This window comes from Nerophis lumbriciformis, linkage group LG17 (assembly GCF_033978685.3).
Source record: "Nerophis lumbriciformis linkage group LG17, RoL_Nlum_v2.1, whole genome shotgun sequence".
Taxonomy (NCBI): Eukaryota; Metazoa; Chordata; class Actinopteri; order Syngnathiformes; family Syngnathidae; genus Nerophis; species Nerophis lumbriciformis.
In genome coordinates, this window is record NC_084564.2 from 44748379 (window position 1) to 44768918 (window position 20540).

General features: G+C 45.2%; 1 protein-coding gene across 1 annotated transcript in view; it reads right to left on the minus strand.

Moving 5' to 3' along the window:
* pitpnm3 (PITPNM family member 3) overlaps positions 1-20540 on the minus strand; it is a 330161-nt gene that overhangs the window by 57095 nt on the left and 252526 nt on the right. The window contains exon 10 of the mRNA XM_061973214.1: positions 13645-13815. Coding sequence (XP_061829198.1) covers positions 13645-13815 — 171 coding nt within the window. The remainder of the gene's footprint in view (positions 1-13644; positions 13816-20540) is intronic.

Below are 20540 nucleotides of genomic sequence, written 5' to 3' on the forward strand. Positions count from 1 at the left end.
GGAGAGAAGAAAAGAGGCGCGGTCTATGTGTGTGTGGGTGTGGGTGTGGGGAGGGGATGACGCACACAAGTGATCCGCGGTTTGATATATGAAACAAACAAAAAAAGTTGTTGTCACGTTCAGTCCACACACAGCGTGGTCATGGCGAGCGGAGTAACGGAGGAGCTTGAACGCCCCCGCCATTGAATCGGTGTGTTTATAAGTGCAGACTCGGTTGTGCAAAACGAGGGTTTTAAACACATGCTGAACGTGCTTGAACCACGTTACGACATCCCGTCGCGCACCCACTTCAGCAATAAGATTGTGCCAGATCTTTATGAGCAGGAGAAGAAAAAAGTTGTGGATGAACTATCCCGAGCATCATCTGTTGCGCTCATGACAGACGGCTGGACGTCCAGCGGAACTATAAGCGCTCACTTCATCACAGCAGACTGGGAGATGAGAAGACACGCCCCCTCTACGAGAGTCACCTTGCGCAGATACTGACACAAGCAGTGGAGGAATGGAAGATAAAGATATCCCAGTCACACGTGATAATGCCAAAAATCAAATAATTACAGAGAATGAGGCAGGACTGGGACCACAGATAGGTGCTTTGCACATGTAGTGAATTTGGCATCACATCTCAGTCAATAGGATGGAGCGCCTCTTTGGGAGGATCAGGAAGGTTTCTTACTTCCACCCAAGCACAACAGCTGCTCATGTGCTTAAGACAAAGCAAGAAATGCTAAAGCTGCCTGCTCATACATGATGTCCCAACGAGGTGGAACTCCACTTATGATATGTTGGAGCAGCAGGCAGCTATATACTCTGCATTGACCCACAACACCCTGAAGACAAATGTCACCCTGTCTGATGATGATGTGAGAGTGGCAGGTGAGGTCCTCCAGGTGCTTAAACCCCTCAAAAGTGTTCCATCTCTACTGAGCACTGAAACTTCACCATCTGTGTCAATGATCCTGCCACTGAAAACAAGGATTGTACAATCCATGGCTCCAAGTGTGGAAGACAGCAGCATCACTCCAGATGTCAGCCTTTATTTCACTACCTATGTTTCAAGGAAGATGATACGCCTTCTTATGTTGCACTTTAACTTGTTTTTTATTCATGGTCATTGGTCCAAGTTTAAAGAAAGGAGGAATGCCTTTTTATGTTGCACTGTTTTTCATTAATTATGTTAAAAGGAAAATAAAAATGTATGTCAAGTTGATCAACAGATTGTATTATTCTCCAGTGCAATAACAGTACTGAAATGAAGGCAAAAAGGGCATTAATGGGAGCTTTAAAAAAAAGAAAAGAAAAAAAGAAGTAACTAAATAGTTACTTTTCACAGTAACGCATTACTTTTTGGTGTAAGTAACTGAGTTAGTAACTGAGTTACTTTTGAAATAAAGTAACTAGTAACTGTAACTAGTTACTGGTTTTCAGTAACTAACCCAACACTGTTTAAAATACAAATCCGTGATCCACAATAGAAAAAGGAGAGAGTGTGGAATCCAATGAGCCCTTGTACCTAAGTTACGGTCAGAGCGAAAAAAGATACACTCTAGTCCTTCACTCTCATGTTCCTCATCCACAAATCTTTCATCCTGGCTCAAATTAATGGGGTAATCGTCGCTTTCTCGGTCCCAATGGCTCTCGCTGCTGGTGTAAACAATGGGGAAATGTGAGGAGACGTTCAACTTGTGATGTCACGCTACTTCCGGTACAGGCAAGGCTTTTTTTTTTATCAGCGACCAAAAGTTGCGAACTTTATCGTCATCGTTCTATACTAAATCCTTTCAGCAAAAATATGGCAATATCGCGAAATGATCAAGCATGACACATAGAATGGATCTGCTATTCCCGTTTGAATAAAAAAATGTCATTTCAGTCGGCCTTTAATGCTTTGTACGGCGTTCTTGAGTGCACAGAAAGGGTCCGACAAGTAAACCAATATTATCATTTCTGAATCTGCCTTTTTTTTCAATAACTCTATGCTTTTCAGCATTTCTTTCCAAAGTATCACAGCAGCTAACAATATTAGAGCCTTCATTTCTGTTAGAAAGCCTCTTGCTTTCTCCTCGGGGCGCTGAGTTACAACGGCTATATCCGCTGAATCCCACACGTTAGTTATGCAACACATGCCTTCCCATAAATCACAGGTTCGTTAAATAGGCAGTGTCATCAGCAGACACCCTGGGGGGTCCAGTTGGATAGCGTTGCAACAGCATCGGGCCCCCGTCATGCAGAATGATGCATCACAAGGGTCGTAAATGTACTTTGAAACCTCTATCGGCTGGTACAGTGGTACACTTGGCAACATTTCGAGGAGATTGTTACAGGCCCCACACATGAAGATAAACAACCAGGCATTGAGCAGTTTTAATGAGTTGATATTATCCTAGCACACCACACACACACAAGGATTCTGTCCACCACTGATCTTAACTCAAGTCCTCCAATCCCCAAATCCTGAATGAACAAACGTGGTTTAACAAAACCGAAGAAGAACACATCGTAGTAACCACCGGAAAAACTGGCAATATAGAAGAGGACACCCGAGGGGAGGGAATGATGGTGGTCTTGGGCTGGAACTATGTCAGACAGAAAATCACAAACTAAGGCTAGGGGCGATTATGTTCTAAACAAAATCGCCTCAATGCTTTTCCAGGTTATTGATTGCTCATTTCCGTGCCTTGTCACAACTCACGGAGCAATGACTCGGGTGGTGTTGGCTTTCCCCACAGACATGAATTTTGGTCGTTCGATATTTACAGTTGTCGGCCCAAAACCGTTTAGGATTCACTTATCTGGACACATTTACTCTCAACACAACTCAGACCACAAGACAATTCTTATATGACACAAGATCGGGCGTTTAAACCAAAGACCTCTTCCCCATCAACAACAATGCTAATCAAGCAGACTTTGTGAGAGCCAACATGTCATTAGCTATTGATAATATCTTAAAATGTATAACCATTGGAATTTGTAATGAAAAAAACGTACTGATCAGGCAGGGTCCTTGAGGGTGCATGGGAGTTTGCCCAACCAGTCTACATGTGCTTTGTGGACTTGGAGAAGGCATTCGACCGTGTACCCCGGGAAGTCCTGTGGGGAGTGCTCAGAGAGTATGGGGTAACGGACTGTCTTATTGTGGCGGTTCGATCCCTGTATGATCAGTGTCAGAGCTTGGTCCGCATTGCCGGCAGTAAGTCGGACACGTTTCCAGTGAGGGTTGGACTCCGCCAAGGCTGCCCTTTGTCACCGATTCTGTTCATAACCTTTATGGACAGAATTTCTAGGCGCAGTCAGGGCGTTGAGGGTATCTGGTTTGGTGGCTGCAGGATTAGGTCTCTGCTATTTGCAGATGATGTGGTCCTGATGGCTTCCTCCGGCCAAGATCTTCAGCTCTCACTGGATCGGTTTGCAGCCGAGTGTGAAGCGACTGGGATGAGAATCAGCACCTCCAAGTCCGAGTCCATGGTTCTCTCCCGGAAAAGGGTGGAGTGCCATCTCCGGGTTGGGGAGGAGATCTTGCCCCAAGTGGAGAAGTTCAAGTACCTCGGAGTCTTGTTCACGAGTGGGGGAAGAGTGGATCGTGAGATCGACAGGCGGATCGGTGCAGCATCTTCAGTAATGCGGACGCTGTATCGATCCGTTGTGGTGAAGAAGGAGCTGAGCCGAAAGGCAAAGCTCTCGATTTACCGGTCGATCTACGTTCCCATCCTCACCTATGGTCATGAGCTTTGGGTCATGACCGAAAGGACAAGATCACGGGTACAAGCGGCCGAAATGAGTTTCCTCCGCCGAGTGGCGGGGCTCTCCCTTAGAGATAGGGTGAGAAGCTCTGTCATTCGGGGGGAGCTCAAAGTAAAGCCGCTGCTCCTCCACATCGAGAGGAGCCAGATGAGGTGGTTCGGGCATCTGGTCAGGATGCCACCCGAACGCCTCCCTAGGAAGGTGTTTCGGGCACGTCCGACCGGTAGGAGGTCACGGGGAAGACCTAGGACACGCTGGGAAGACTATCTCTCCCGGCTGGCCTGGGAACGCCTCGGGATCCCCCGGGAGGAGCTGGACGAAGTGGCTGGGGAGAGGGAAGTCTGGGCTTCCCTGCTTAAGCTGCTGCCCCCGCGACCCGACCTCGGATAAGCGGAAGAAGATGGATGGATGGATGGATGGTACTGATCAGTTGTATATATAGATCACCGAAGTCAAACATTGATTTGGATTGAAGCAACTTTTACTGAAATCCGTCAAAATATAACTTTCTAATGTGGGGACTTCAACATTGAGCTCTTGAACCACAACAAACAAAAGCCCATAGATGACTTTATAGACATAATGTACAGTCTGAGTTTATATCCTAAAATCACAAGGCCAAGCAGAATCTCAGGACACACTTATTGATAATATTTCTACTAATGATTTTGATAAGCGGTAGAACATGGATGGATGGATGGATTTTGTACACAATACCACAGTGATCATCTGCCAGTTGTCATAATCTATGACGGAAACTACAAGAAGAGGAACGTGGATGACATAAGGACTTTTCGAAGAATATGTACAGAACAAAGTATGACAGCTTTCAAAAATGATCTGAGAGATCAAAGTTGGGACAATGTCTACCGTGAAAATGATGTAGATGATGCATATTGTATTTTTGTAATACCTTCAAGATGCTTTATGACAAACACTTGTCCATTGAAACAACTTGGTAAAACTAATGAGTCATACATGGATGACAATAGGACTAAAAAATTCTTGCAACAAGAAGAATACATTATATATGTCATGTCTGTGTAATCATGTTTTGTCTTAGTCATGTTTTGTTTAGTTATTGTACTCTTTAGTTTCTGGCTTTTCACTCCCTTGTCTTGTTTCCATGATTACCCATTAGTTTCACCTGTTCCACGTTTGGACTCATTGTGCACTCTTGTTTGTCACCATAGCAACCCATTAGTTTTCACCTGTCACGTCACGCACCTGTTTCACGTTTTGAGTCACGCACCTGTTTTCGTTAATCATGTCTGTAGTATTTAAGTTCATTGTTTTTCGGTTTGTCTTTCTGGTGACATCCCCACATTTATGCTCTGCACAGTTCTGACTCTTTTTTCATGTACATCGTTCACGCTGATCCTTTTTGTCCATGCCAAGTAAGTTTTGTTTATTATTGCCACAGTTAGTGGTTTTGTTGTTCATAGTTTTTGCCTTTGTGCAAGTATTTGGTTTCATAGTTTGTTCTCCGCCATTGTGCGCGCCTTTTGTTTACTTCCTTTTTTTGTAGTTTAAATAAAAATGTACTTACATTCCCGTCTCGCCCGAGCCAACTTTCCGTTGCATCCCGGAAAAGCAAACACCCAGGACCAAGTCATGACAATATAGAACATTTATAACACAAACATCTACAGATGCAGAAAACAAGTACAAAACGTATAAGAACGAGCGAACTGGCATACTACGAACACGTAGGAAAGAATATTACAGTCAATTATTGGACCGGAACAAAAACAATATGAGAGCAACATGGGGCATCCTAAATAGCATTATTAAAAAATGGTGCTAAAAAGGACTATCCTAAATACTTCTTAGATGGAAATGTAAAAAATTACAATATGAAGGAAGTAGTTGAAAGCTTCAATAAGTACTTTGTGAATATTGGACCAAATCTGAAGGAAAAGATTCCAGATCCTGAGTCAGTTGAGGACTTGAATGACACCATAGACAGAAACCCCAACTCTATGTTTCTCGAAGGTGTGACAAAAGAGGAAATAATCAATATTGTGAAAATATGTAAATCCAAGACCTCGACTGATTGTAACGGAATTGATATGGAAACGATAAAAAAGTTTACTGAAGAGATTTCAGAACCTTTAAACATTCATCGGCAACCTATCATTTCAAACAGGTACATTCCGAGATAAAATGAAAATTGCAAAAGTCATACCAATTTATAAGACTGGTGACAAACACCAGTTTACAGACTACAGACCTGTTTCTCTACTTTCACAATTTTCTGAAATGATTGAAAAACTCTTTAACACATGATTAGACAAATTCTTCAATAAGAATTGTTGTGTTTTTATTTCCCTGCCTTCTCTTTTATTGTGATGTGTTTCCTCAGCTCATTAGTCTCCAGCGAGGGGCGGACACTAAGGCACACATGCAACCTATTTCTACCGAGGAGTATTTAAGCTCGTCACCCACAGCTGGGTCTTGCCGGTTATCGTTGCTTTTCCGTAGTCATGTAATTTCTAACTTCGTTGTGTTTGTTTCGTAGCCTCCTAGAGGCAGCAAAGACATTATGCTGTGCTGAGGGCGCCCTGGCTTTTCCCCTGCTGACCACTGAGGAACCTGTTTTAGTTAGTATTCATGGTGTGCTTTTCTTCCCCATTGCTTTTTCTTACACTTTTTGGACTTATTAAATGTATTCCTTTTTGTTATTCAAACTTGCCTCCCGTCTCTGCATCCCGGGGTCACCCCCTTGACCAGTTCTTAACAAAGAATGTGAGCTACGGTGTGTAGTGAAGCATGTTCAGCTATTCCTCGTCCTGTCAGAAACATATTTTATTTGTCACCATGGAGGCCAGGATTAGTGATTTAGAAATAGCTAAAACACTGTCGACTCCGGATAGATGTTAGTCGCTAGCTAGCTAGCCATGTCTTAAAGCAGCTCTTCCTGAGGGTGTTTCAGTGTTATAACTTCACCTTTATCTTTACTTTTTACACCAAAATGCGCACATTCTCCCTTTTCTGTCTACACACTGTGTCTGCTTGTAAGTACTCTGTGTGTGTGCGCTGCCCAACATGCTCCTCTGCTCGTAAAACCAGCAATGTCATGACGTGACGACGCGCCGTCATGCCCGTTAAAAAAATAAGAAAATAAAAAAATATGGGGAACCAGTACTTTTCAAACAGAGTATAGTATATTAGTACAGCGATAGTAGGCACTGATCAAATTAAAACTCGTTTTTAGGAAAAGTCCATCCATCTATCCATCTTTTTCCGCTTATCCGAGGTCGGGTCGCGGGGGCAGCAGCCTAAGCAGGGAAGCCCAGACTTCCCTCTCCCCAGCCACTTCGTCCAGCTCTTCCTGTGGGACCCCGAGGCGTTCCCAGGCCAGCCGGGAGACATAGTCTTCCCAACGTGTCCTGGGTCTTCTCCGCGGCCTCCTACCGGTCGGACGTGCCCTAAACACCTCCATAGGGAGGCGTTCGGGTGGCATCCTGACCAGATGCCCGAACCACCTCATCTGGCTCCTCTCGATGTGGAGGAGCAGCGGCTTTACTTTGAGCTCCCCCCGGATGGCAGAGCTTCTCACCCTATCTCTAAGGGAGAGCCCCGCCACCCGGCGGAGGAAACTCATTTCGGCCGCTTGTACCAGTGATCTTGTCCTTTCAGTCATAACCCAAAGCTCATGACCATAGGTGAGGATGGGAACGTAGATCGAGCGGTAAATTGAGAGCTTTGCCTTACGGCTCAGCTCCTTCGTCACCACAACAGATCGATACAGCGTCCGCATTACTGAAAACGCCGCACCAATCCGCCTGTCGATCTCGCCATCCACTCTTCCCTCACTCGTGAACAAGACTCCGAGGTACTTGAACTCCTCCACTTGGGGCAAGATCTCCTCCCCAACCCGGAGATGGCACTCCACCCTTTTCCGGGCGAGAACCATGGACTCGGACTTGGAGGTGCTGATTCTCATCCCAGTCGCTTCACACTCAGCTACGAACCGATCCAGTGAGAGCTGAAGATCCTGGCCAGATGAAGCCATCAGGACCACATCATCTGCAAAAAGCAGAGACCTAATCCTGCAGCCACCAAACCAGATCCCCTCAACGCCTTGACTGCGCCTAGCAATTCTGTCCATAAAAGTTATGAACAGAATCGGTGACAAAGGGCAGCCTTGGCGGAGTCCAACCCTCACTGGAAACGTGTCCGACTTACTGCCGGCAATGCGGACCAAGCTCTGGTACTGAGCATACAGGGAGCGGACTGCCACAATCAGACAGTCCGATACCCCGTACTCTCTGAGCACTCCCCACAGGACTTCCCGAGGGACACGGTCGAATGCCTTCTCCAAGTCCACAAAACACATGTAGACTGGTTGGGCAAACTCCCATGCACCCTCAAGGACCCTGCCGAGAGTATAGACCTGGTCCACAGTTCCACGACCAGGACGAAAACCACACTGTTCCTCCTGAATCCGAGGTTCGACTATCCGGCGTAGCCTCCTCTCCAGTACACCCGAATAGACCTTACCGGGAAGGCTGAGGAGTGTGATCCCACGATAGTTAGAGCACACCCTCCGGTTCCCCTTCTTAAAGAGAGGAACCACCACCCCGGTCTGCCAATCCAGAGGTACCGCCCCCGATGTCCACGCGATGCTGCAGAGTCTTGTCAACCAAGACAGCCCCACAGCATCCAGAGCCTTAAGGAACTCCGGGCGGATCTCATCCACCCCCGGGGCCTTGCCACCGAGGAGCTTTTTAACTACCTCGGCAACATCAGCCCCAGAAATAGGAGAGCCCACCACAGACTCCCCAGGCACTGTTTCCTCATAGGAAAAGTATTCTTTATTTTGCCGGAGGACAGTGACGCAGTTGTCTTACATTATAAGGCTAAGCTAGCGACACAACAAATCGAGCTAACATTAGAAAAGTACCTTTAACACATTTCTAATCTACTGTTATTACTTACTGTTACATTCTCTCCTCAACACACATATTCATGACACTAGGAAGGCCAGCAATGGCTATTTGGCACTTTCTGCTCCCAGGACCAATCTCCTCAAACATACAGTCATGTATTATTCTGGAATCGGTTAGCATCTCACATTAATCTCTCACAAAGTAAATTGTCATTCAAGACAGCTTTGAAGATACACCTATTGCAGCATGACGTGAATTTTTAATACTGGGTTTAACTAGCTTTTTTATCTTATGTTGTATTTTTCCTTTGTATAATGTTTGGTAATGCATGTATTCTTTGTATTTGTATGCTCCTATATGGACCCCAGGAAGACTAGCAGTCGCCTTGGCGTCAGCTAATGGGGATCCATTCAATAAACAATAAACAATTGCCATTGCTAACAGTAGTCACCAAGCCCGCCATTAAAAGTCGTTTATTGGAAAATCCATCTTTATACTGGCGCAGGTTTCTGAAGTAGGACTCTGGGAATGTTTCGCACACACGAAGAGAGACTTTTTCCGAGTTGAAGGTGCATTGCCACAATTTAAATAATTTAAAATGAAGGCATTTTCTTACTTCAGATGAGGCTGAGAGTTTGTGTAGTGACTTGTGTTGGTTAAAACAAACAACAGAGCATTGTTGTTCTGTCATACTTTGGGCATTTTGTCCTTCGGACTACAAATGCTTAAACATTAAATAAATTGGCGGACTCCTTGGCGGAAACACCTTCGTTTAAGCCTTTACCATAGATACGTCACAGGCAGGCCCGGCCCTAATCAATCTGGCGCCCTAGGCAAGATTTTAGGTGGCGCCCCCCCACATCGGCAGTGAAGTGTATATACTCACAAGAACCCGAATAGCTTTGTCTTTGACCTTTTTTTTTTTACTTACTATACCTAATATATAAAGGGGTGGAAAAGTGACTATTACCTGCAGGGCAAACATTAGCTAACCAGAAGGCAATAATGTAAACAAAAAACACCTGCTTAAAAGATCTAATACAAATGTCCCTGAGGAATGTAAGGTGGGAGTACTGTAATTACCTAACGTTACATTATTATTTTCCATAACAATTTAGCCCCCTCCACAATATTAACCCGACGTTAAAACAGAACTAGCTATTTATTGATTAGCAATTGCCGAATCATGTAACATTAGCTTAATGCTAAAAAGCCAGGTTACTATCACATTCTGTAACAGACAAATACTTTCATGTAGGCTAACGTTACCTACCTGCTACCTCTGTCTTTTCTCGTTTCTCCTCTTCTTTTCTCTTTTTTCTTCCCTGGGCACCTGACAGTTTTGGCCGTTTTGACATCTTGTGTTGATTTTTTGATGTGGTGACGTCCAAAAAGAGTCATGATACGGGAAGGGAGGGGGCGCACCGTGCGTGGGGAGGAGGGGGGGGGGGGCGTAATGTTGTAACAAATAATATTTCTATTAAATAGGCTTTACTTTGCATTTTAATTAACGTGAGATTATTTTTTGTATTTAGAAATAATAGTAACAACTTTTTTTTTCTTTTTTTTTTCTCCAACATTTGTGGCACTGGCATGGCGCCCCCTGATGGACGGCGCCCTTAGCATTTGCCTATACCACGGGCCGGCCCTGGTCACAGGACAGACAAAATCCAAACGGACCGTTTGGAGGAAGTAGAAAGGAAGGCAAGATTGTTTTATAAATATCTTGGCAATTCCTCCACAGTTCGTTTTCACATTTTCAGGACTTATGCAGATCCCAAATACACATAAGCAGGTACCATCAGGTTAGAAAAGTTGGTTTTGCATAATAGGGCCCCCTGACCTCTTTTAAAATTAATAATTTTCATATTTGTTGCACATACTTGCCAACCTTGAGACCTCCGATTTCGGGAGGTGGGGGGTGGGGGTTGGGGGGCGTGGTCGGGGGTGGGGCGGGGGGCATGGTTGGGGGCGTGGTTAAGATATATATATATATATATATATATATATATATATATATATATATATATATATATATATATATATATAAGAAATACTTGACTTTCAGTGAATTCTAGCTATATATATATATATATATATATATATATATATATATATATATATATATATTTTATTACATATATATATATAAATAAAGAAAATAAATACTTGAATTTCAGTGTTCATTTATTTACACATATACACACGCATAACACTCATCTACTCATTGTTGAGTTAAGGGTTGAATTGTCCATCCTTGTTCTATTCTCTGTCACTATTTCAGAACACACACATTATACAAATATACATGATAAAATCAATAAGAAAACGGGAGCTCTAATGTGGGAGTCTGAATTAGGATCAGAAGTTCCTATATAAACATTGCGTACTCATGTCGCCTTTTTGTATTGATTACTGCAGCTGTGCACTGGATTCATTCACAAATACAAACTACAACTCACAAACACTTTAGAGTTAGGCTCCACAATCAGAATGTGTACTTAAACTTATAAAGATCACATGGATATTATTCAGTGAGTTGATTCACCAAAACTAACCTGTTATACAGGAGGAAAAAGCACACAGGACGTTTCAATTGTTCACAGACTGGTCGCGCTCATCAGAATGACAAGACACTTCCGGTCTGCAGGTGATAACATTCAATTGGGAAGAAACGCCTTACTGCCCTCTACTGACCAATGTGAATACTGATAAATGTGTAATGACAGCTCCAAAAACGAATTCAAACCACAAAATAAAATAAATAAATCAACACAAAAATGTGACACATTATGGGTGGGTCACATATGCATGTACAGTAGATGGCAGTATTGTCCTGTTTAAAAGTGTCACAACATTGCTGTTTACGGCAGACGAACTGCTTTACGGTAGACAAAAACTTGATTGCTGTTGTTGTGTGTTGTTACCGCGCTGGGAGGACGTTAATGAAACTGCCTAACAATAAACCCACATAAGAAACCAAGAACTCGCCCTCGATCATTAGCTGTTTATATTGTGGGAAAGCGGACGTGTGAACAGGCTGTCAACACGTCACTCAGGTCCGCATGGAGCTGGAGGGGGCGTGGCCTCCAGCTCCGCCTGAATTTCGGGAGATTTTCGGGAGAAAATTTGTCCCGGGAGGTTTTCGGGAAAGAGGCGCTGAATTTCGGGAGTCTCCCGGAAAATCCGGGAGGGTTGGCAAGTATGTTGTTGCAACTGGTCTTGTCAGTGTATGAAGTATGTGTGATAATGTCTGTTATTATGCTGCCTGCCTGGGGACAACAGATATCATTTAGCTACTGAAGCTAATTCTGCCATAGTTATTGTAATGCTTTGCTCATATACAGGTAAAAGCCAGTAAATTAGAATATTTTGAAAAACTTGATTTATTTCAGTAATTGCATTCAAAAGGTGTAACTTGTACATTATATTTATTCATTGCACACAGACTGATGCATTCAAATGTTTATTTCATTTAATTTTGATGATTTGAAGTGGCAACAAATGAAAATCCAAAATTCCGTGTGTCACAAAATTAGAATATTACTTAAGGCTAATACAAAAAAGGGATTTTTAGAAATGTTGGCCAACTGAAAAGTATGAAAATGAAAAATATGAGCATGTACAATACTCAATACTTGGTTGGAGCTCCTTTTGCCTCAATTACTGCGTTAATGCGGCGTGGCATGGAGTCGATGAGTTTCTGGCACTGCTCAGGTGTTATGAGAGCCCAGGTTGCTCTGATATTGGCCTTCAACTCTTCTGCGTTTTTGGGTCTGGCATTCTGCATCTTCCTTTTCACAATACCCCACAGATTTTCTATGGGGCTAAGGTCAGGGGAGTTGGCGGGCCAATTTAGAACAGAAATACCATGGTCCGTAAACCAGGCACGGGTAGATTTTGCGCTGTGTGCAGGCGCCAAGTCCTGTTGGAACTTGAAATCTTCATCTCCATAGAGCAGGTCAGCAGCAGGAAGCATGAAGTGCTCTAAAACTTGCTGGTAGACGGCTGCGTTGACCCTGGATCTCAGGAAACAGAGTGGACCGACACCAGCAGATGACATGGCAACCATCACTGATGGTTTGGGTTGGTTTGGTTTGCCTTTCCTTTGGAAATCGAGGTCCCAGAGTCTGGAGGAAGACAGGAGAGGCACAGGATCCACGTTGCCTGAAGTCTAGTGTAAAGTTTCCACCATCAGTGATGGTTTGGGGTGCCATGTCATCTGCTGGTGTCGGTCCACTCTGTTTCCTGAGATCCAGGGTCAACGCAGCCGTCTACCAGCAAGTTTTAGAGCACTTCATGCTTCCTGCTGCTGACCTGCTCTATGGAGATGGAGATTTCAAGTTCCAACAGGACTTGGCGCCTGCACACAGCGCAAAATCTACCCGTGCCTGGTTTACGGACCATGGTATTTCTGTTCTAAATTGGCCCGCCAACTCCCCTGACCTTAGCCCCATAGAAAATCTGTGGGGTATTGTGAAAAGGAAGATGCAGAATGCCAGACCCAAAAACGCACAAGAGTTGAAGGCCACTATCAGAGCAACCTGGGCTCTCATAACACCTGAGCAGTGCCAGAAACTCATCGACTCCATGCCACGCCGCATTAACGCAGTAATTGAGGCAAAAGGAGCTCCAACCAAGTATTGAGTATTGTACATGCTCATATTTTTCATTTTCATACTTTTCAGTTGGCCAACATTTCTAAAAATCCCTTTTTTGTATTAGCCTTAAGTAATATTCTAATTTTGTGACACACGGAATTTTGGATTTTCATTTGTTGCCACTTCAAATCATCAAAATTAAATGAAATAAACATTTGAATGCATCAGTCTGTGTGCAATGAATAAATATAATGTACAAGTTACACCTTTTGAATGCAATTACTGAAATAAATCAAGTTTTTCAAAATATTCTAATTTACTGGCTTTTACCTGTATTGATCAATATGTACTATCCTAAATAAAGTCATCTATTGAAAGAATTGTAAAAATGGATGATCTCTTACCTATGACCAGTGAGCGTCCGTCCCCAAGAGGGTACCGCTGGTAACGGGGGACAGCATACGGCGGCAGCTTGTGAAAAAGCGGTTGCAGCAGTGGTTCCAGTCTGGAAGCCGAAGGATCAGACGGGTAGAACAGGTTGAAGATTTGGGAACAGGCCGGATGGAGCTGATTCACTGGAGGTCACAACAACATAGGACATGGACACTCATTTAGGGACACATAGTGATGGGTATCCTTTCCATTTCAACTAACACTGCTGCTAAAGAAGTACTTTGTAAACGGCGCGGGTGCATAAACGGTGCTCGGACATTTGAAAACATACTTTTCTTTTGACAAAGCCTTTGCATTCTTACATATTTTTGTGACATTCGAGTTGAACAGAATAGTGTGTTGTAGTTTAAATATTCAGAAGTGCATCGAGGATGTTAGTGTGATCAAGAACATCCCCACACGGGCCAACGAGAAACCCTGGATGAACAGTGAGGTACGTGCAATGCTGAAGGCTCGGACCAAGGCTGTTAAATCTGGTGACATGGTAGCACTTAAAACAGCCAGAACTAACCTGAACCGTACCATTAGGGTTGCAAAGCGTGCTCACAGTCAGAAAGTGCAGGACTTCTTCGAGAACCCCACAAACACTAAACGAATGTGGCAGGGCATACAAGTCATCACGGACTATAAAGCTGCCCCCTGTCCTTGTGACAACAGCATCAGCTTCCTTAACGACCTAAACAACTACTTTACAAGGTTTGAGGCACTTAACACCACTCCGGCGAGGAAATCCATCCCTCGCCCTGATGAGCAGCCGCTCAACCTGGACACAGCGGATGTCCGGAAAACCCTGAGGAGACTGAACCCCCGGAAAGCAGCGGGACCTGATGACATTCCGGGCAGGGTGCTTAAGGGATGTGCAGACCAGCTGGCTGGGGTTCTCACAGACATCTTCAACACCTCGCTAACCCAGGCTGTGGTACCACCAGCACTTCCAAAAACCTTGAAATCAAGACTACAAACATCCCAGAACAAGTTAGTCAGGCTACTTTTAGACCTCCACCCCAGATCACACCTCACTCCTACCCACTTCTCCAAAGTGGGCTGGCTCAGGGTGAGGACAAAGTTCAACAACGTGCACTGAACCTTGTATTCAAAATTCTCTGCACCTCCCTGATACCGATGTACACGTCAAACTACTTCCTGAATGACCGCCATAACCACTGTGCAAGTAACTTCTCGTGAGTAATGTAGCTATCGAGAAGTACATAGGTTCTAAGGCCCATTTTAAACTTCATTGCCAACATTAACACGACAACAGCAGTTTTTACGTATAACACAGCTAGCGCTGTAGTACTAGCCGCGACAGCAACACAACAATTCCTGATTATGCATCAATCACCATCACGCCAAGCGAGGCCAAAAAACCTAAAAATATCTGTATTCTGTTTCGCTGCTGGTTTTGCTTCAATATTTATGACAATTTGATGTGCATCTTGTTACTTACTGATACATTTATGAATTAGTTATCACTTTATCAATATTATTGAAGTATTTAGACTTAGACTTAGACTTAGAGAGTCTTATGGCCTGAGGGAAGAAGCTGTTACAGAACCTGGAGGTTCTGCTACGGAGGCTGCGGAACCTCTTTCTAGAGCCCAGCAGTGAAAACAGTCCTTGGTGGGGGTGGGAGGAGTCTCTGCAGATTTTCGGAGCCCTGGTCAGGCAGCGGCTTTTTGCAATCTCCTGGATAGGAGGAAGAGGAGTCCTGATGATCTTTTCTGCCGTCCTCACCACTCTCTGCAGAGACTTCCAGTCTGAGTCACTGCAGGCTCCAGTCCAGACAGAGATGCTGTTGGTCAGTAGGCTCTCTATAGTGCCTCTGTAGAATGTGCTGAGAACGGGGGGAGGGAGCTGTGCTCTTTTCATCCGACGCAAAAAGTGCATGCGCTGCTGAGCTCTTTTTACAAGAGCTCCGGTGTGTAGGAACCAGGTCATATTATCAGTTATCTGCACCCCCAGGAACTTGGTGCTGCTTACCATCTCCACTGCTGTGCCATTGACGAAGAGGAGTGTGGCTGCACTGGTGCCTCCTGAAGTCGACGATGATCTCCTTGGTCTTGTCGACGTTCAGGACCAGGTTGTTGGTTCTGCACCAGTCAACCAGATGTTTCACCTCCTTCCTGTAGTTCATGTCGTTGTTGTCACGGATGAGGCCCACTACTGTTGTGTACTTCACAATGTGGTTAGTAGTGGACCTGGCGCAGCAGTCATGGGTCATCAAGGTGAACAGCAGTGGACTCAGTACGCAGCCCTGGGGGGAGCCGGTGCTCAGGGAGATGGCACTGGAGGTGTTGTTGCCCACTCTCACAGATTGGGGTCTGTCTGTGAGGAAGTCAAGCAGCCAGTTGCAAAGGGGGGTACTGAATCCAAGGGGGGCCAGTTTGCTCACCAAGTGCTGCGGGATGATGGTGTTGAACGCCGAGCTGAAGTCCAGAAACAACATCCGCACGTGTGTCCTTTCCTTCCAGATGTTCTAAGTTCAGGTGGAGTGCAGAGGAGATGGTGTCCTCTGTGGAGCGGTTAGGCTGATAAGCAAACTGGTATGGGTCGAATGTGGGGGGAAGTCTGGAGACAATGTATACCTTTACCAGCCTCTCCAAGCACTTCATTATGATGGGGGTGAGTGCCACGGGGCGGTAATCATTGAGGGAGGAGATTGTGTTTTTTTAGGCACTGGAATGGCGTTAGAACCTGTGTACTTCTCGATTGCTACATTACTCACGAGACGTTACTTGCACAGTGGTTATGGCGGTCATTCAGGAAGTAGTTTGACGTGTACATCGGTATCAGGGAGGTGCAGCGAATTTTGATTACAAGGTTCAGTGCACGTTGTTGAACTTTGTCCTCACCCTGAGCCAGCCCACTTTGGAAAAGTGGGTAGGAGTGAGGTGGGATCTGGGGTGGAGGTCGAAAAGTAGCCTGACTAACTTGTTCTGGGATGTTTGTAGTCTTGATTTCAGGGTTTTTGGAAGTGCTGGTGTACCAGGAGGTGCTGGTGCTGGTGTACAAGGAGGTGCTGGTGTACCAGGAGGTGCTGGATGAGAGTTCCTGCCAGGGTCCTCATGCTGTTTTTGTTGACCAGAGAGGAGATTCTGTACAGAAATCTTGTTTGTCGGTTCATCTTTTTGATTACCTTGGATGCCATTTTATCACAGGAAAGGTTGGCCTCGAGGATGGAGCCGAGGTAGATGACTCATCTTTCCTGGTGATAACAATGTCACCACCCACTAGAGATGCGCGGTTTGCGGGCACAACCGCGGGGTCCGCGGATTATCCGCGGATCGGGCGGATGAAATTAAAAAAAATTAGATTTTATCCGCGGGTCGGGTCTGGTCGGGCGGTTTAAATAAAAAAAAATTAGATTTTAAATAGATTCAGGCAGGTGGCAGTTAAACCAATTCGGAAATATATATACATAGTTAAATGTTGTTACCCACATACGAAAAACGAGCAGGCACCTGCTGCATATGCCACAACAGAAGAAGAAAAAAAAAGAGATGGACACTTTTACGGAGCGGAGAAGGGACGCCTCGCCGGGGTCCGGGACCGAGGCCCCTTCCCCCGAGAGGGCCCCACCGGGAGCCGTAGCTGAGGCGATCCGCGAGAAGGGCCCGACGCACGTCCAGGGTCACCACCGCGCCCACCGCACCGACACCCCGCCTCGTCCGCCTTCGCCGCAGCCGGCATCACGCGCAGCAGGTAAACAGCTTACCTGCCCGCCACCCCCGTGGCCGGGGGCTCGTAACAGGGGTCACTCCGCGCGCCCCGCCCGCACAGCTTACCTGCCCGCCACCCCTGTTGCCGGGGGCGCGTAACAGGGGTCACTCCGCGCGCAGTGCGCTCACGAAAGGGGTGGGGCTCACCCTGGTTGATATAGACAGCAGGACGGTGGCCATGGAAGTCGGAACCCGCTAAGGAGTGTGTAACAACCCACCTGCCGAATCAACTAGCCCTGAAAATGGATGGCGCTGGAGCGTCGGGCCCATACCCGGCCGTCGCCGGCAGCGAGACGCGCTTGGAGGTGCGCTCAGCGCGGCTCCCATATGATTGCGCACTGGTGTGTGTCTGGGTCGTGACAGCGTGGCACGCGAATGTCTGTGCTGCATTGGATCAGTCTCCTTTCTTTAACAGGTAAAAGCTTTATAACCTCACTAATGCCTTGCATCGTCTATATTAGATATATAACAACGGGCGGGTGCGGGCAGGTGCGGTTCTGATCAAATGTTAGAACGGGTGGATGGCGGATGGTTGATGACTTTCTGATACGGTTGCGGATGAAATATTTGCCTATCCGCGTATCTCTACCACCCACTTTATGAGTGAAGTCACTGACTTCATTTAATTTGATTAAATACCCAAATAGGATGGATTCCGTTTAGTCAAAGTTTATGGATAACTTATTGTCAGCAAGCCAGGAGATGATTCTACAGAGCTCGTCACTGAGGATTTTTTCCACCTGTGACTTGTCCTTGCCGGATACCAGCAGGGCCGAATCATCCGCAAACGAGAACAATTCACAGTCGCATGCTGATGACATGTTATTTACGTTTATTAGGAACAGTAAAGGTCCTAATATACTGCCTTGAGGGACTCCACAGCTTGCTGGGCGGGGGACAGGGACAGGTTGCCGTTCACCTCTACCACCTGTTTCCGCCCCTCTAGGTAAGATTGCATTCAGCTAGTTGAGGTATTATCAAATCCAATTGCTTTAACCTTACCCAACACTATAGAGTAGTTCACGGCGTCAAAGGCCTTTTGAAGGTCCTGCATGACCCGCACCAGATAGAGAAGGTGTGGAGTGGTCAGTTCTGTAGTAGCAAGGTACTTATCAACCTGTTCATAAACATTGTTTTTGTTTGGTTTTTTCAGCAGCTGGTTACGGAGTTCTAGCCAATGGCTTTGGGTAGGGGGGATGTCGGAGGACTTCTTATTAGTTCAGGACGTCTTATTATGGGATGAAAGGTAGCTCGAGCACTGCCGGGAAAAGAGGATAAACACACTAACTGTAAGACTGTGTCGTATTTTGTCCAATAAAGACAGGACAAACGGAGAAGTTGTGTGAGCCTACATTCCTGGAACTATTACAGCAGTGTTTTTCCACCACTGTACCGCGGCGCACTAGTGTGCCGTGAGATATGGTCTGGTGTGCCGTGGGAGATTATCTAATTTCACCTATTTGGGTTAAAAACCAGTAATTATAGTCTGCAAATGATGTGTTGTTGTTGAGTGTCTGTGCTGTCTAGAGCTGGGCAGAGTAACCGTGTAATACACTTCCATATCAGCAGGTGGCAGCAGGTAGCTAATTGCTTTGTAGATGTGGGAAACAGCGGGAGGCAGTGTGCAGGTAAAAAGGTGTCTAATGCTTAAACCAAAAATAAACAAAAGTTGAGTGCCCCTAAGAAAAGGCATTGAAGCTTGAGTAAAACTATGCAGAACAAAACTAAAACTGAACTGGCTCCAAAGTAAACAAAAACAGAATGCTGGACGACAGCAAAGACTTACTGTGGAGCAAAGACTGCGTCCACAACGTACATCCGAACATGACATGACAATCAACAATGCCCCCACAAAGAAGGATAGAAACAACTGAAATATTCTTGATTGCTAAAACAAAGTAGATGTGGGAAATATCGCTCAAAGGAAGACATGAAACTGCTACAGGAAAATACAGAAAAAGAGAGAAAAAGCCACCAAAATAGGAGCGCAAGAAAATAACTAAAACACTACACACAGGAAAACAGCAAAAACAACCTCAAAATAAGTCAGGGTGTGGTGTGATGTGACAGGTGGTGACAGTACACCTACTTTGAGACAAGAGCAATATTGATGCATGCTTGGTTATTGTTGGAATAATTGTTTGTAAGTTATCACAAAAGAAACGTTGTATTATGAATGCTGTCTTTCGAGGCCTAACAAGAGGAAGAAGGCTCGTGAAACGCCACTGTGATTTCAACACGGACAGATGGCAGGATCTGCTCAACTTCCAGAGGAACTCTCTCTGAAGTATTTCACAAACTCTCTTCCAACTATTTGGTAACCGAGGTCAACGCTATTTACGACCCGCTGCCCTCTTGAAGTCGCTGTGGTCAGGAGACGGGAGGGGTTATCCATTGTCCTCCAACACCTGCCCCAGCTGGATCCAGGAAGAGCCCAAGCCCGAGAAATCCTCTTCTTGGTCTTCAAAGCGACCGAAAACAATGACTGTTTTACATACTTCCCATTCCTGCTGTGACATGTGTTGGTGCGTGAACATTGAACATCTGAATAAAGGAGGTGACGAAAACCTGCTTCGTCAGAGCGTGGTGCAGGACTGTACAGAGAGTGCAGTGGCCATGTCTCTCCTCAATATTGAGTCCAAATTGAATTCTGTCTCTGTTTGATTCCTTGCCTTTTGTCTTGTTTAATAGATGTCCTCAGTGTTTGAACGTGACAGTTATGCTTTGAAGTCATATCCAACAATTGCGATGACAACTTTTTACTGAGTTTCGTTTTTTAATGATTTCTGCTGGTGGTGTGCCACGCAAAAAAAGTGCCTTGGCTCAAAAAAGTGTTGAGAAACACTGTATTACAGTATCCAAAACAATAGAATGTCATTGGCGCTGATTGTCACAAAGCCCTTTTTGATGTGTCTTAACAGCATCCTGCTGATGTTGAAACGCACAGCAGGTTCTCTTATTGTGTTTAATTAAAGCCAGTAATTAAGGCAGTGTTGTTAATGACACGGCACAACCATCAGAGGAGTACAACTATCCATCGGAGCTGTGTTCACGCATACGCTGAGCGCAGGGGTTTGGGAACTCTTCACCTTGGCTGGCGTTTGCAAAAGTGTGCATTTGCGTGTAAA